Source organism: Salvelinus sp. IW2-2015, linkage group LG22 (genome assembly GCF_002910315.2).
Source record: "Salvelinus sp. IW2-2015 linkage group LG22, ASM291031v2, whole genome shotgun sequence".
Lineage (NCBI taxonomy): Eukaryota > Metazoa > Chordata > Actinopteri > Salmoniformes > Salmonidae > Salvelinus > Salvelinus sp. IW2-2015.
The window spans coordinates 17,878,238-17,893,892 of NC_036862.1; the positions used below are offsets into that span (position 1 = coordinate 17,878,238).

The 15,655-nt window shown below is 39.5% G+C and overlaps 1 protein-coding gene across 1 annotated transcript; it reads left to right on the top strand.

The window, feature by feature from the left end:
- The first annotated feature begins 457 nt into the window (after positions 1-457).
- LOC139022738 (POU class 2 homeobox associating factor 3-like) lies at positions 458-5,498 on the top strand. The gene is made up of 6 exons (XM_070433852.1): positions 458-786; positions 1,629-1,734; positions 2,003-2,057; positions 2,919-2,970; positions 3,617-3,846; positions 4,027-5,498. Exons 1-6 carry the CDS (start codon positions 675-677, stop codon positions 4,312-4,314), a joined length of 843 nt encoding a protein of 280 aa, XP_070289953.1. The 5' UTR covers positions 458-674; the 3' UTR covers positions 4,315-5,498.
- Positions 5,499-15,655: the final 10,157 nt, after the last annotated feature.

Genomic DNA, 15,655 nt, shown 5'->3' on the forward strand with positions numbered 1-15,655 from the left:
ACATCACTACTTTTGGCCACTTCGTCCACGTTAGGGCGTAAGGATAACTTGACTCAAACGCGATTTTATTTGCATTATTCTTGTCGATTCAACTGTAATTGTAGTCATTCTAATCACACTTTAATATGTAAATTTACAAATGGTAATTTTAAGCAGTAATCAGTGGGATGTGTCTTTTGGGAAGCTTTACTATTTGGCACATTTAAGACAAATCATGATCTGACATTTCAGTATATGAATATTTAAAAGGTTGGGTTTGACAGCCAAGCACACCTCTTTAGATTCTGCCGGCAGCTGCTATTATCGAATCACCTTTACCGCCAACTTTCCACTCCTGAGACAGTCTCTGACTGCCTTAATGAGTTCTACCATTGTGTGGCGTCGTTTCTGTAATGACTTTAGTCATTGGAGTAGAACGTTATACCCCCTTATAGTTAGAAGTGAAGCCATGACATACAATCGAAGGCGTACATATATGAGTACCGTTCATTTTAGCATAAAAATCAAAAAGCTAGGCTACTGCACTAAAGCATTGAACAGGTGTTTAGAGTGGGTATAGGCAACGGCTCTAACCTATCTGCCTAGTTCAATAACCCGATCATTTACAGTAGGCTATGTTTTGATAGCGTAAAGTAGTATTCAATTTCATTTCAAATACAGTCCTGCTTCAATGGATGAATTTGACAGAAAACGAAATGGTTTTACTGCGTAATTGTCAGGTGTGGGGGTTCGATAGGCTAACCGGAATGATCATCAAAACCCAAACAACTTTTATTTTATTGTCGGGTAGGCTAAAGCTCATACTGTTATCCCATGGTCTACCAATGATATGTTGGCAAAGTGCGGAGCGTAAATGTAACTTACTTTTATAATCGGACGAATTTCTCAAGCGAAGTCTTCCATTTTCACCTTATTTTCACCGGATTTGTGGAGTCCTTTGGGTCTTTGTTATTGACTCTCACTAGGCTGTTGTTTGCCCGCTTTACCTGTAGCCTAACTTTACTTCCCTACTTTAACGGAATATAACGCTATCAGCCCCCTTTCATGGATCGCATCGCTTAACCTGTCTTTTAGGCTTATGTATAGAATAAAAAGAAACATATTACCTAAATAAAATCGAAAAGTTACATTTACAATATCATTTTTGCACAGCTTTCCTTTGTGCTTGAAATGAGTGTGAAGGCAAGCCCACTGTAGGGACTGTGAAATTCGAAACCCTGTCTGTCGTGCGAGGTTCTGGCAGAGGCAGGCTACAGAGGATATAGACCTATGTAGGACAATATTGGGACACTTCTGGCTTTCGCATGGGCAACTTTGATACAATAAATTCGGCAACATTTGAGCGATGCATAAGGACAGCCGTTTTTTCATACTATATTGCATAATTCGTTTGAAATTCACAAATAAGTCTAGATGTAAAACATTGCGTTAAACACCCTGATCAAAACAATCTTATAGTAATATTGAAATGTGTTTTTAATAATATTCCAATGTTTTCCAAGTAGGCCTAATTAAATTGTTGCGTGAAAGTATGCAGCAGGCAGTGAAAGTGCTCGAAAGTGGCAGGGTTAGGCCCATTCAAGTTTGTTTACAGTAAACATCGACACCATGTTTTTCTCCTTTGACAGATAAGCCAAAGGTGTACCAGGGCGTGCGGGTGAAGACAACGGTTAAACAGTTGTTGCAACAGAAAAGAGCTCTCCAGACACTCCAACTGAAAACGCGATTAGAATGGTAATTACCCCCCCACCCCCCCCCCACACACACACCACACACACACACACACACACACACACACACACACACAACACACACAACACACACACACACACCACACACACACACACACACACACACACACACACACACACACACACACAACACCACACACACACACCACCCACACACACACACACCCACACACAAGTCTCAGATATAATTGTGAAGTGCTGCTCTCTCCATGAAATCCCCATTGTAATAACTTCCTCAATTGCCGCAACAGCCACCAACCTTACCCCAACACGAAGTTGCATGTCTCATTAATGATTGACCACCAGGTTTACTCTCTAGTAGCCTATCAATGATCGCTCAGCAGTAACACGTGGGAATTTTTTTCATGTAGGGACTGTTTTCAGCTTTATGTGATATCTTACAGCAAATTTCAGATTCCTTAAATCAGAAAAGATGTTCTTATGTCCACTATGGCAATTGGCAATATATTAAATCAGAACAATAATGCTGAACATATGGCAAAGATGACGCTGATTATTGGAGCACTCCCTTAATTGATCACACTAGTAGTTATTGGATCTATTTCTCTCTCTCTCTGTTCTCTCTCTCTCTCTCGTCTCTCCTCGCTCTCCCCCCCCCCCCCCCTCTTCTCTCTCTCTCTCTCTTTCTTTCTGTCTCACTATCTTGCTCTCTCTCTCGCTCACTCTCTGCCTCTAAATGTTCAATTTAAGGGCTTTATTGGCATGGGAAACATATGTTTACATTGCCAAAGCAAGTGAAATAGATCTCTCTCTCTCTCTCTCAACACACCACAACACACCACACACACACACACACACCACACACACACACACACACCACACACAACACACACACACACAACACACACACACCACACACACACACACACAACACACACACACAACCCTCCGAAAATGAAGAAGAAGAAGAAGAAAAATAAACAATAATGCCATTATTGTGCTATACAGTGGGGTGGTAGCCTACTTGTTATTTGAAGGTAACAAGTAGCTTTCAAGGGGATGAAAAATAACCAGCCCAAAAATCGAACTGCTGCAAATGAATGGGGACTTATGTTTTCTCTCTCTCTCTCTCTCTCTCTCTCTCTCTCTCTCTCTCTCTCTCTCTCTCTCTATCTTTCTTATTTATTTATTTTCCTAAATGAATAGAAATCCCAGAGCTTGGTGAGTCAGGATGTGTGCGTCTCCTCCTCCTTGTCAGGTAAGTTCAAATATGTCCAAATAAATAAAAATTTCGATACAGCGTTCCATTGTCTAGCATTATCTTAAATCACAAAATCATTGTACGACAAAAGCATCACCATGGAAGGTCCAGAATCAATGTTTTATAGTAAAACAAATATTATCTTGACTGTATCCAAACCTACTAACGAAAATAAATGTAGCCTACAGTAAAGAACAGTAAATGTAATTTTAAATGTCCAGTGGGGGCGTTGCAGTAAACCATAATCATATAAACAAGCTTTAATCCAAAAGACAGAAGGCAATGCATTATGCATCATACATGCAAAATAGCTGTAAAATCCATCACATAAGCCTATTATAAAATATATTCGGAGAGTCTGAATTGCACGTCAGGTAAAATATCTAGATTAACACTTACATGGAGAATCAACGACCACAGCAGAATAGTTGGAACATATATCTTTGTATACAATTGACACTGACCCACATTACTAAAGTGCAGTGTACTGGGACCTTTTTATAAACTTGCATTCAAATGTGTTTTTTAGCTGTTGGCTGGTGGTGCTGTGACATCACTTCTGGAGTCTTCACTTATTTACATGTCTCCCTGCATGTATTTATGTATGCACCCTCTTACTGATCCTTCTCGTTCATTCCTATAGACCATTACTTTGATTATTTCCCTGAAGAGATGAATTCCAACTGCATCTTTCAGCCGCGGCCCATTCCAGAGAGCAACGTCCAGATGGACAGCTTCGATAATCAACAATTGATAAGCATGATGATCCCCAACGAGACCTACAGCAGTGGTATTCTGCATCCCGCTACCTCAACAAAACTTTGGCGCCAGGAAAATCACTCCCCGAATATGGGCTATTACGGCCATGGCATGGTATGCTTTATTCAAATTCTGTTGCGCAATCTCCTGTCTTTGCAATTACGCACCCGTCATATGAAATATTTGACAAAGCTCAGGCTGTTTGTTCATTCAGAGATTTGGCTTGTAGTAGGAAATGGTTTCGTTATACTGTACTAGAATAGTAATGCACATCTCCGCTGGCTTGTTTTTCAGGCTCCCCGCTCACCATCAGGTTCCCTGAATATGCCAAGTCCGGTCGATTACAATAGTTATTCGCCACAGGAGTCTTACTCTTCGTCGTGTTACAACTCTCCGACGAGGCTGGACTTGAGTTCTGGGTTTGTTCCAGAGCACTACCACTACCAGAACTGCAACCTCCAGGAGAGCGTCTCCACTCCAGAATACGCACCTTATGGCACATCAGACTATGTATACGCCTCGCCTGAGGAGGACAGCTACTTCAGGCGTGATTTGTCAAATTCAGAGATGTGCTACATTTGAATATTTATTCGGTCTTTGTTGTCTGTGTAAATAGAGTATAATGTACAGTCAAAACAATGTCTGTAACTCGAAGTCAAACGTTGACACTTGTGGCACTTGTTTTGAGATGTAGGCCTGCTTTGTATTTCAGAGTGTTTGCGGTCGAAGTTTCCTCCGAGTTTTTGATATGATTCAAATAATGGTTTTAGAATTCCTGAGTTTGGATAAATGTTGTATATGTGTGGGCTTAGTGCTATCTTCTTAGTTATTGACTTTGATATTTAAGCAATAAGGCACGAGGGGGTGTGGTTTATGGTCAACATACCACGGCCAAGGGCTGTTCTGCCCTCGATGCAACGCGGAGTGCCTGGATATTGGCCATATACCACAAACGCCCTAGGTGCCTTCATGCTATTATAAACTGGTTACCAACGTAATTAGAGCAGTACAAATAAATGTTTTGTCATACCCGTGGTATAGGGTCTGATATACCACGGCTGTCAGCCAATCAACATTCAGTCCTTGAACCACCCAGTTTATATATATATACAATTCTAATGATGTCATCCTACTTTTTTACAAGACAGCATATTTTTTCAGCATATTCTTTCTTATGGATGCATTCATTTAGTAAATTAATTGAAAATCCTACCCAAAGGAAATTAGCAGCATCATCCCCTTCAACTCACTATTTAGTTTCCCTGTGCAGATGCACACCGAAGCTTAGTTAGAAACCTTAACTTAAATAGATCAATCATTTTCAAGTTATTTAATCATATTTACTGCTAAGACACAAATAAAAATATCTAATAAACCAAGATAAATGACAAAAGACAAACGATAATGATCTAGATTTTTTTTTATAGTGCTTGTCATTACAAAAATAATCTCAAAACCCACTGACAAAAGAAGAAAAACAAAACAATAAGGTTAACATTGACCGCTCTTGATGTGGAAAAAATTATCTTCCATGGAGGCAGACGCAAGTGCACGTCGCATCAGGTCACATCCAACTCAAGAGACGCCTGTCTCCACTCTACCCTCCGTGCACACCATCCTCTGCCTCGTAATCCAAGTCTCCTCCTCTGCCGAGATAAAGTGGGGTTGAGCAGGTAGTAGGTAGAAGTAGGCCTGCCTGTCCAAAATGATCATATTGTTACATATCACCAAAAATACGCACCAATAAAAGATAACTACTTGGATAATGATTTCATGTTTTTATGACACACACCAGGTCAAAGGGGGTTTGATAATCGCGCACGAGTTTTGTGTAATGAAAAGCATAATCCAGTGCCTGCCAAATGCGCGCGCAAATCAGAATGTATTCATGTAAATTTGTTACAGCTGCTTATAACTATGACTATTTTTACCCACGTAGTTTACTGTCACTCTCCTGTCTTCTATTATAAACATTATGTTGGTGCAGCAGCAGCAGCCATGATTATTGTAGCATAAACCCACATCCAAAATGATAACCTTCTCATGTATGCAGGCTGCAAGCATAATGCAGCACATACCTGCTGTGATCCTTGACCTCTTATGATGTCCAACTCATGAACCAACCAGTTTTCTGGGATAGTGATCTTGTGAAGGGTCCTGGGGTAAGATGTTTCTTTTTGGATTTCTAAATCCTCAGTAGAGCACCTTTTTCTCTTTTTATACAATCTGAGCTGAAGCATGTCTGGGTGTGCTGTCATTCATCAGAATGGAATTAATAATGAGGATTCTGGAAGAGAGGAATCCAAGGGCTGCAGGTAACGCTAGTGTTTGTCGTGTCATCAGAAGATCCGCAGAAGAACCTATGAGGTACTAGACTGAAGGCAAAGAAGGGGAGGAGGGATGCAATTGCATACACTGCACACAAGGAGAGTACAATAGTTGAAAGAGAGGCCTTCAAGTATGGTCCTTTCTCTTGACCTCTAGTTGATGTTGAACATATGAAATTAAAGAAATCTATAGGGCCTACATTATGAGCTACTATTAAATGTCGGGCCCAGATTTCATCGCTGCTTGCCTCTGCAGACCTGCGTTAAAATAGTATTTGTTTATTTTTTCAGATAAGTTAGATGTGCTTGATTGAGCTTGCTTGGCACAATTGAACCAATGGAATAGTCCCAAAATTACAAATGTGCCGCCCATCTCACACTCCAGGCAGGCTAAATCAAACACTCAAAGTACTGTATATGAATTAAAATACATACTATTTTAACCCTGGGCCCCATTTGATATGTAAAACTCTTACTGGCAGCTCATAGGTTCCTGGGTTTCTATTCCAGCCAATTGGAAAAGTTAGCTGTGGTGCTCAAGGGCTAAATTAGTTGTCTTATAACTTGATTGACAAATGTGACAAGGTGGTTTGGTACTGTTTTGGGTTCTACCTTTGGTGGGAGTGGAGGCAAGGTAGGGTTTTGGGTAAAAACAAAGGATATTAATTGTATGAAAAGGTATCTCAACAAGAACACTGTGTAGCTTTTCAAAAACAAAGCAGGCATTGTCCCTAATACAGAACCCCAACCTCATCGCCTATCACATTCAGCTCATCTAATTGTCTCAAGCCCTGAAGTGAGTGTTCCCCCTTCATAACCCTTTATTAGGCCTATGAATGCTTCACAAATCATTCATAAACAACTGAAAGTGGTCCCATTAACATAAAAGGGATAGTTCACTCAAATTACAAATCTACTTATTGAATTCCTTACCTTAATCATACTTAGAAATGAGTCTGTCTGGTCTCTCAGTCTTTTCTATTTAGTTAGGTCTCTATGGGCTGGAGGAACTCCATGCATTAGAATGATATTGGGGATATTGAGCTCTTAGGGATAAGGAACCACCCTCCATTTTATATAATCAGTTATGCTGTGTTATGCACCTGATTAACATTTATTGTTTATTATATTGCAACCTTGCCTCCTTCTTACAGCTCCCTTTTTACACATCCTTCATTCTGAGCATAATATTTTCCTTCTTCTTTTGTCTAGACAGTCTGGATTTGCAAGAGCTTGCAACATAAAGACACAATGAAAAGGGCAAGGAAACAATTACCAAGTACCACACCATTTGTTCCATACAATTTCTCAACTTAAATGTAACAAATAATATTTAAAAAATGAAGGGTTTTATGCTGTCCAGAAGAACTGACAGTCAGCACTCACTCAGTGCTGAAAAGGAATGTGTCAAAGTCAAATAAATGCTAGGGTGTGTTCAGGGTTCCAAAGTCCCCCTACTCTCATGCCAAGTGCCTGATTAATAATCCTCTGTGGAAATCCCCTGTTACACCTTATCAAATCAAATCAAATCAAATCAAATGGTATTGGTCACATACACATATTTAGCAGATGTTATTGCGGGTGTAGTGAAATGCTTGTCCACCCTAGATCAATTTGCACTTTCACCTGCTAAGACTCATGAGCCACCCGCAATATGACAGAACACTGCTATTGAGCCTTTATTTTTAATTTAATTGATCTATTAACCATGCCAAATGTACAGTATGTCTGGGCTATTGTTTAACACTGTTGGCATTTATGGGAAGCTAAGAGATTATATACTCTCTGGAAGTGCTGTTCGTATATAGAGCCTGTGTCATCATAGCCGAAACTTCATTCAAAATGTGTGTTACCTATCATCCTAAACTACATTTATTGAGCTACACATACACCTTCGGAAGATTTGAGCGTGACATTTAAAACATAACTTAACTGTAACGGTATACCCTGGAGCTGATAATTTGACAGTAATTGCCCTTTGCAGTATCTGTAATTTCAAACAGCTGCAATAATTGATTAGTGAATGTGGGAAAATAAGTTGCAAACCCTTGTGTCTTAACAAAGTGATCGGTAAGTGGGATGTGATTGTGATGAATGAGTAATATTCCTCCTGGGGCACCATTGAAAGATTGAAAAGAAAGTGAACAACAGCTCACTGTTTGTTACATTCGATCTTTATTAATGAATCTCATTCCAACATGAGTGAACCGAATATGAATCCCTGAAGTAGCACTTACATATCAAACAGCTATATTACTTAATAGAAAATAACTTGTGGTATTTGAGGATCAAACATACTCCAGTATGTGTACATATGTGTCTATTTGAAAGTCACAGGCACTGATTCATACTCATTCACAGCGTTTTCTTATTTGTCTTTGGGTTGGAATGTTTGCTGACTTGGCACAATGTCACTTCAAAGGATTGTGTTGATGTTTCCTATCAAGTCCTTACTTGTGTGTAAGGAAGGCGGGCCCGATAAAAGTATTTCACAAGGTTTGATATCGGCACAAGCTGTAAAACACGCTCCTTCTGTTCGAACCATAATGCCTTTTAATACTGACCAACTAGAGGAACACATTCATTTATTGCTGTGATAACACCTTCACACCCATGCCTGGGGTAGGTGGCAGGTAGCTTTGCGGTTAAGAGTCCTGGAGCCGAAAAAACAAGCCAGAGAGGAGTGTGACTATTCCTAAATGAACTCCCATATGTTTTCAAACAGGTCTATCAGTGCAATTCGATGCAATTTCAGGAGTCGTTCTTGACCATCTCAGCATTGATAGTGTCAATGCCTTGCCTTTTGACCAGTCCTTAGGGATTGACAAGTCATCATTGTAATTAAGAATGTATTCTTAATTGATTTACCTGTATAAATAAAGGTGAAAGAAAAAATAGATCTAAAAAAGGGATGATTGTCCCTAGATAAATTCCTAGATGTTTTCAAACAGGTCTGTTCCGAACAGTGTTTGTTCCTTTTGGGAAATGTGTGGGTTAGCAAGGCCATACATGTTTGTCCCAACAAATTGGCCTGACTAGCACGCCTGTGCTCTACCTTTCAGAAAGTGTGCCCTCTAGCACCAGGAAGCCAGAACAGGGAGAGAAGAGAGGTGCTGCATCATACACGCCACAATGACACCTGCAATTCTAATTCTGTTTCGAGAGCTCCTCTACACTTTGGGGCTGCAAACTTCAAACTCTTTTACTATTGTTATTGCATTGTGTAAAAAATCTATATTTTCCTGCACTGTTGTTTTTGTTCCAGACCTACTACCCAGTTTTATTTAGTCCTTATAGACCTTTTAAGCTTCAGGCCAATAACGTGTTTGGTCTTGGGAAGAGAGTATCTGACCTCCAGGAAAAAGGTGTCATAGTGCCACAAATCTTCACTACTTTGTCAAATGATTTTTATTTGGCCTGTCCCTTCTCCTTTAAACAGGCTGATTTATTGTTGAGACATTTTTATTTTGGCCTGGTCCAAATTTCCAAATGTAATGTATAATTTACTCCTGGGTTTTAGGGAATGCGGTCTGGTGAGATGATGATGAGATGTTTTGTCGCTGTATGTGATCCCCTGTATTTTCATGGGTTCAGTAGAGGTCTTTTCCATTTGCCATTAGACCTAATTACCCGCAGTACATATAAGTCCCAGTCTAAATGTGTCCTGACATTTTACTCTTTGAAGACAAGGGATGATTGAGGGCAACTTTTACATTCCCAGTGTTGCAAGAGGGCAAGTCTGAGCATGAACTCTGCTCATAGCTATTGTATTACCAACATACTGTGTTGATGTAGCATTTTTCTTCACACAGAATTTCTCCCAGTAGATGAAAACTCAGATTGGTCTGAACCTGTCTGAATGCATCTCAAAGCAAAGGTTGATTGCTTGTGCATTTGTACCTCATGAATATACAGTCAGGTCCATAATTATTGGCACCCTTGATAAAGCTGAGCAAAAAATACTGTATAACATATATAATACACGTTCTTAGCTATATTGTATGCAAAAAAAATAGGGAAATGTTATTATTTTATACTAATACAATTGCTGAGAGAAAGAGATTTTGTTTAAAAAGTAATTTTTAAAAACTCAAAAAGATACAGGTCAAAATGATTGGCTCCCGTGTTTTCAATACTCTAGCACCCTCCCCTTATGAGGTTAATGACACTAAACCTTTTTCTAAAATGTTTAATGAGATAGTAAAACTCATAGTCTAAGGAGGGATCTTAGACTATTCCTCCAAACAAAATCTTTCCAGGTCCTTCGTATCCTTCATCTGCTCGTATGGACTGCCCTTTTCAATCCACAAGTTTTCCATGGGGTTCAAGTCTGGAGACTGAGATGGCCATTGGAAAATTTTGATTTTGTGGTCAATTAACCATTTCATTGTGGATTTTGATTAGTGCTTGGGGTTATTGTCTTGCTGGAAGATCCACTTGTGGCCAAGTGTCAGCCTCCAAGCAGAGGCAACCAGGTTTTTGGCAACAATTACCTGGTACTTTGTAAAGTTCATAATGCCGTTGACCTTAAAGGGGCAATGTGCAGTTGCATCATCCATTTTCGGACTTCTGAATTAATGAAATGTTCGTATTGATTCTTGAAGAATATAACTTATAAATGCCTTCTGAGCTTAGTTAAACCATCATACCCTATCAGAACCCCAAATATAAGCTTGTTTCAGTCCAATGTTGGTTAACAAAGTAAATGTGAACAAACACTATATAGCCTCAAAATATGGTTAAAACTATAATTTTTATGTAATGGATGGTCAGTCCTTACATCCATTGCTCTGTCTATGAATTTGAGAGTGGTTACATTTCTCCAGCCCTATCCCTCAGCTTTTTACCAAAACTGGGGTGAGGAGGTCGCTTTGTTATTGTCTCAACTGCTGATTGTCGCTTTAACAAGGGCCCCAGGACCAGTGGAAGCAAAATAGCTCCATAACATCAAAGATCCACCAGCATATTTTACCATAGGTATGAGGTACTTTTCTGCATTTGCTTCCGTTTTTCAACTCCAAACCCATCACTGGTGTGCATGACAAAAGGCTATATTTTCATGGCATCTGACCATAGCGCTGGTTTAAGTTTGATAAACAGAATTGGCACTTGGATTGGAACCGATGCTATGATCAGATGACATGAAAAAAGAGCTTTGACCACGCACACCAATGGTGGGTTTGGCGTTGAAAAACAGAAGCATATGAAGAAAAGTACCCAAGGGGGAGGGTGCTAGAGTATTGAAAACAGGGGTGACAATAATTGTCACGATTTTTTTGTATTATTTGTTAAACCATTCTCGTTCTCTGAGCAATTGTATTAATATAAAATAACAACAAAAATATATATAAATATGACCTCTTCAATCCAGGTCAAAGAAGTTGTAAATCAACAGACTTGTTGATGCAATTAACTTTTTTTTAGGCCCAAATAAGTTGCAGAATGCATCAATCACTTAAATTATGCACAACGCACCCTGCAAAATGTATGCTTTACACCTGTATAAAATTGTAATTTATTACTCCACAACTATAAACTCATTTATTTCAAGCATATGAAATCCAATGCATAGAATTACATTGCTACACCGGAGACTTTGCATTATAGAATTATTACTTCCAAGATCACTTGGGGAGAAAGAATTACTCCTGAAAAAGAGTGGTGAATGTAAGATAGCTTTCCTGCAGTCAATGACCAAAAGCTCCCTCTGGCCTCAGGGGTGGAATGTTATTAACATGTGTTATAATTTATAATGAATAAAGATTATTTCCAAATATCAGGTGTTTCTATGTCAAACATGTTAAAATATATATATTTCAGTCTTCTGTGCTGTATATAAAGTGTAATATTGGAATGCAAACTCAAAATGAAATATATTTCAGCTCTATATCTGACATGGTACAGGTGTCTTCTTTTTTAAAATTAAGTCCATGTGTAAGGTTCTGTATTTATTTTCTTAGTCAACCTTGTGTTCTGTTTCGTTGTGTTCTTGAACATAGCCCTGTTTCTTTGTGTTCTTGAACGTAGCCCTGTTTCTTTGTGTTCTTGAACGTAGCCCTGTTTCTTTGTGTTCTTGAACGTAGCCCTGTTTNGTGTTCTTGAACGTAGCCCTGTTTCTTTGTGTTCTTGAACGTAGCCCTGTTTCTTTGTGTTCTTGAACGTAGCCCTGTTTCTTTGTGTTCTTGAATGTAGCCCTGTCTTTCATTTTTGTTCATTGATTTCACCTGTGTTAGTTACTCTCCTGGTCTCATCAGCTCCTTATTTAGCTCAGTTCATTCTGTTTGTGCCTTTGTGAGGTATTGTTTGTTTTGACTCTACTAAGCCTTTTCTAAGCTAATTTGTGAGAACCAGTTATAGCCTTCAGTCCTAGTTTTGATTCACCTGTCTGTTTGCCTACTTGTGTATGACCATTGTCTGCCTGTGACCACGATTCCTGCCTTCTGTGAAGGTGAAATAAACACCTGCCGCGATCAGCGTGTGAATCTAAACCTTTTTCTCTCTGAGTATTCATTACAGCATAAGCATGTGTGTGAGGTGTATACTTTTGTTTCAAAGTAGATTTGTTTAAGACTACCAAGAATCACTCTATGTGACCCTGATTTAGCCCACTGCAGTAAAAGGTTATTAAACAAGGTTTTACAGAAAGTTGAATGTTATAGTAAAACCACAAAATGTGACTCTGTAGGCTATGTACGATGGCCCTAAGGGGCAACCCAGCCTATAGAAGCATCTGGCATGTGCTGGAATACAAACACTAACTGAAGGAAATGATGAATTTACCTGATATCAGGCCAATAGCAATCTCACCCATGGCACCTTCCATGGCAGAGATTGGATTTGGGTTTTCCCCCCATCTCTCAAAGCTATGAGATAAGAAAAATACCTGTTTATGCATATAGTACCATTTACCAGAACCACAATTAGCTTCTGAGTTCATAAAAATACAATTATTCCCAGCAGTGCTTAATTTAGAGAAACATTATTATTTTTTATTTTCTTTGACAGTGAATCACCATTGAGACCAAGATATCTTTTATAAGTGAACCCTGCATATACACAAATTATAAAATCTAATGTAAAATAAAATACAATATATTATAAATATTAAAGAAAAACAATCACATTCTTCAGCAAGGAGGTACCTAAACAAAATTTTGAACTGCCCGAAAGGCACCAGAACCTGCAGTTGTAGGGAACCCTGGTTGTTCAATATATGGGGTGAAAATAAACTAAAAGCATATTTTCCTAACTCTGAGGAGACCGAAGGGGTTTCCAGAATTTGCCATCCCTGAGACCGGGTATGGTAACTCATACTCACAAGGTTATTCATTATGTTCAGATTTTTTAAAGAGAGCATTATGTTCTGATTTTTTAAAGAGAGCTATATAGATTAAAAGAGAGCAATGGATCAACCTATGTGATTTCAAAGGGGGCCAGCCTACTTTCTGGTAAAGAATGAAGTGGTGTGTACTGAACCTTTCACATGTAATAAAATGTAGTTAACTGCATCTAATGGTGCTAAAAAGAAGAGCATCTGAAATCACAACCATTATAACATGTAGAGATCATCTGTCACATCAGCTAGAGACAAGCAAATGTACACTCTTAGAAATGGTTAGCAGATGTTAATGCGAGTGTAGCGAAATGCTTGTGCTTCTAGTTCCGACAATGCAGTAATAACCAACAAGTAATCTAACCTAACAATTCCACAACTACTACCTTATACACACAAGTGTAAAGGGATAAAGAATATGTACATAAAGATATATGAATGAGTGATGGTACAGAACGGCATAGGCAAGATGCAGTAGATGGAATAGTGTACAGTCTATACATATGAGATGAGTAATGTAGGGTATRTAAACATAAAGTGGCATAGTTTMAAGTGGCTAGTGATACATGTATTACATAAAGATGGCAAGATGCAGTRGATGATATASAGTACAGTATATACAGTATATCACAAAAGTGAGTACACCCCTCACATTTTTGTAAATATTTGAGTATATCTTTTCATGTGACAACAACGCTAATTACACTTTGCTACAATGTAAAGTAGTGAGTGTACAGCTTGTTATAACAGTGTAAATTTGCTGTCCCCTCAAAATAACTCAACACACAGCCATTAATGTCTAAACACACAGGGGAACAAAAGTGAGTACACCCCTAAGTGAAAACAATCCCACACAAAGACATGGGGGGAACAGAGGAATATATACAGTGGGAGAACAAGTATTTGATACACTGCCGATTTTGCAGGTTTTCCTACTTACAAAGCATGTAGAGGTCTGTAATTATTCATAGGTACACTTCAACTGTGAGAGACGGAATGTTAAACAAAAATCCAGAAATCACATTGTATGATTTTTAAGTAATTAATTTGCATTTTATTGCATGACATAAGTATTTGATCACCTACCAACCAGTAAGAATTCCGGCTCTCACAGACCTGTTAGTTTTCTTAAGAAGCCCTCCTGTTCTCCACTCATTACCTGTATTAACCACCAGTTTGAACTCGTTACCTGTATAAAAGACACCTTGCCACACACTCAATCCAACAGACTCCAACCTCTCCACAATGGCCAAGACCAGAGAGCGTGTGTAAGGACATCAGGGATACAATTGTAGACCTGCACAAGGCTGGGATGTGCTACAGGACAATAGGCAAGCAGCTTGGTGAGAAGGCAACAACTGTTGCGCAATTATTTAGAAAATGGAAGAAGTTCAAGATGACGTCAATCACCCTCGGTCTGGGGCTCCATGCAAGATCTCACCTCGTGGGCATCAATGATCATGAGGAAGTGAGGGATGAGCCCAGAACTACACGGCAGGACCTGGTCAATGACCTGAAGAGAGCTGGACCACAGTCTAAAGAAATTCATTAGTAACACACTACGCCGTCATGGATTTAAATCCTGCAGCGCACGCAAGTCCCTGCCTGCAAGCCAGCGCATGTCCAGGCCCGTCTGAAGTTTGCCAATGACTATCTGGATGATCCAGAGGAGGAATGGAGAAGGTCATGTGGTCTGATGAGACAAAAATAGAGCTTTTTGGTCTAAACTCCACTCGCCGTGTTTGGAAGAAGAAGGATGAGTACAACCCCAAGAACACCATCCAACCGTGAAGCATGGAGGTGAACATCATTCTTTGGATGCTTTTCTGCAAAGGGGACAGGACGACTGCACCGTATTGAGGGGGAGTGGATGGGGCCATGTATCGCGAGATCTTGGCCAACAACCTCCTTCCTCAGTAAGAGCATTGAAGATGGGTCTGGCTGGGTCTTCCGCATGACAACGACCCGAAACACACAGCCAGGCAACTAAAGATGGCTCCGTAAGAAGCATCTCAAGGTCCTGGAGTGGCCTAGCCAGTCTCCAGACCTGAACCCAATAGAAAATCTTTGGAGGGAGCTGAAAGTCCGTATTGCCAGCGACAGCCCCGAAACGTGAAGATGGAGAGAGGTCTGTATGGAGGAGTGGGCCAAATCCTGCTGCAGTGCGTGCAAACCTGGTCAAGAACTACAGGAAATGTATGATCTCTGTAATTGCAAACAAAGTTTCTCTACTAAATATTAAGTTCTGCTTCTGATTATCAAA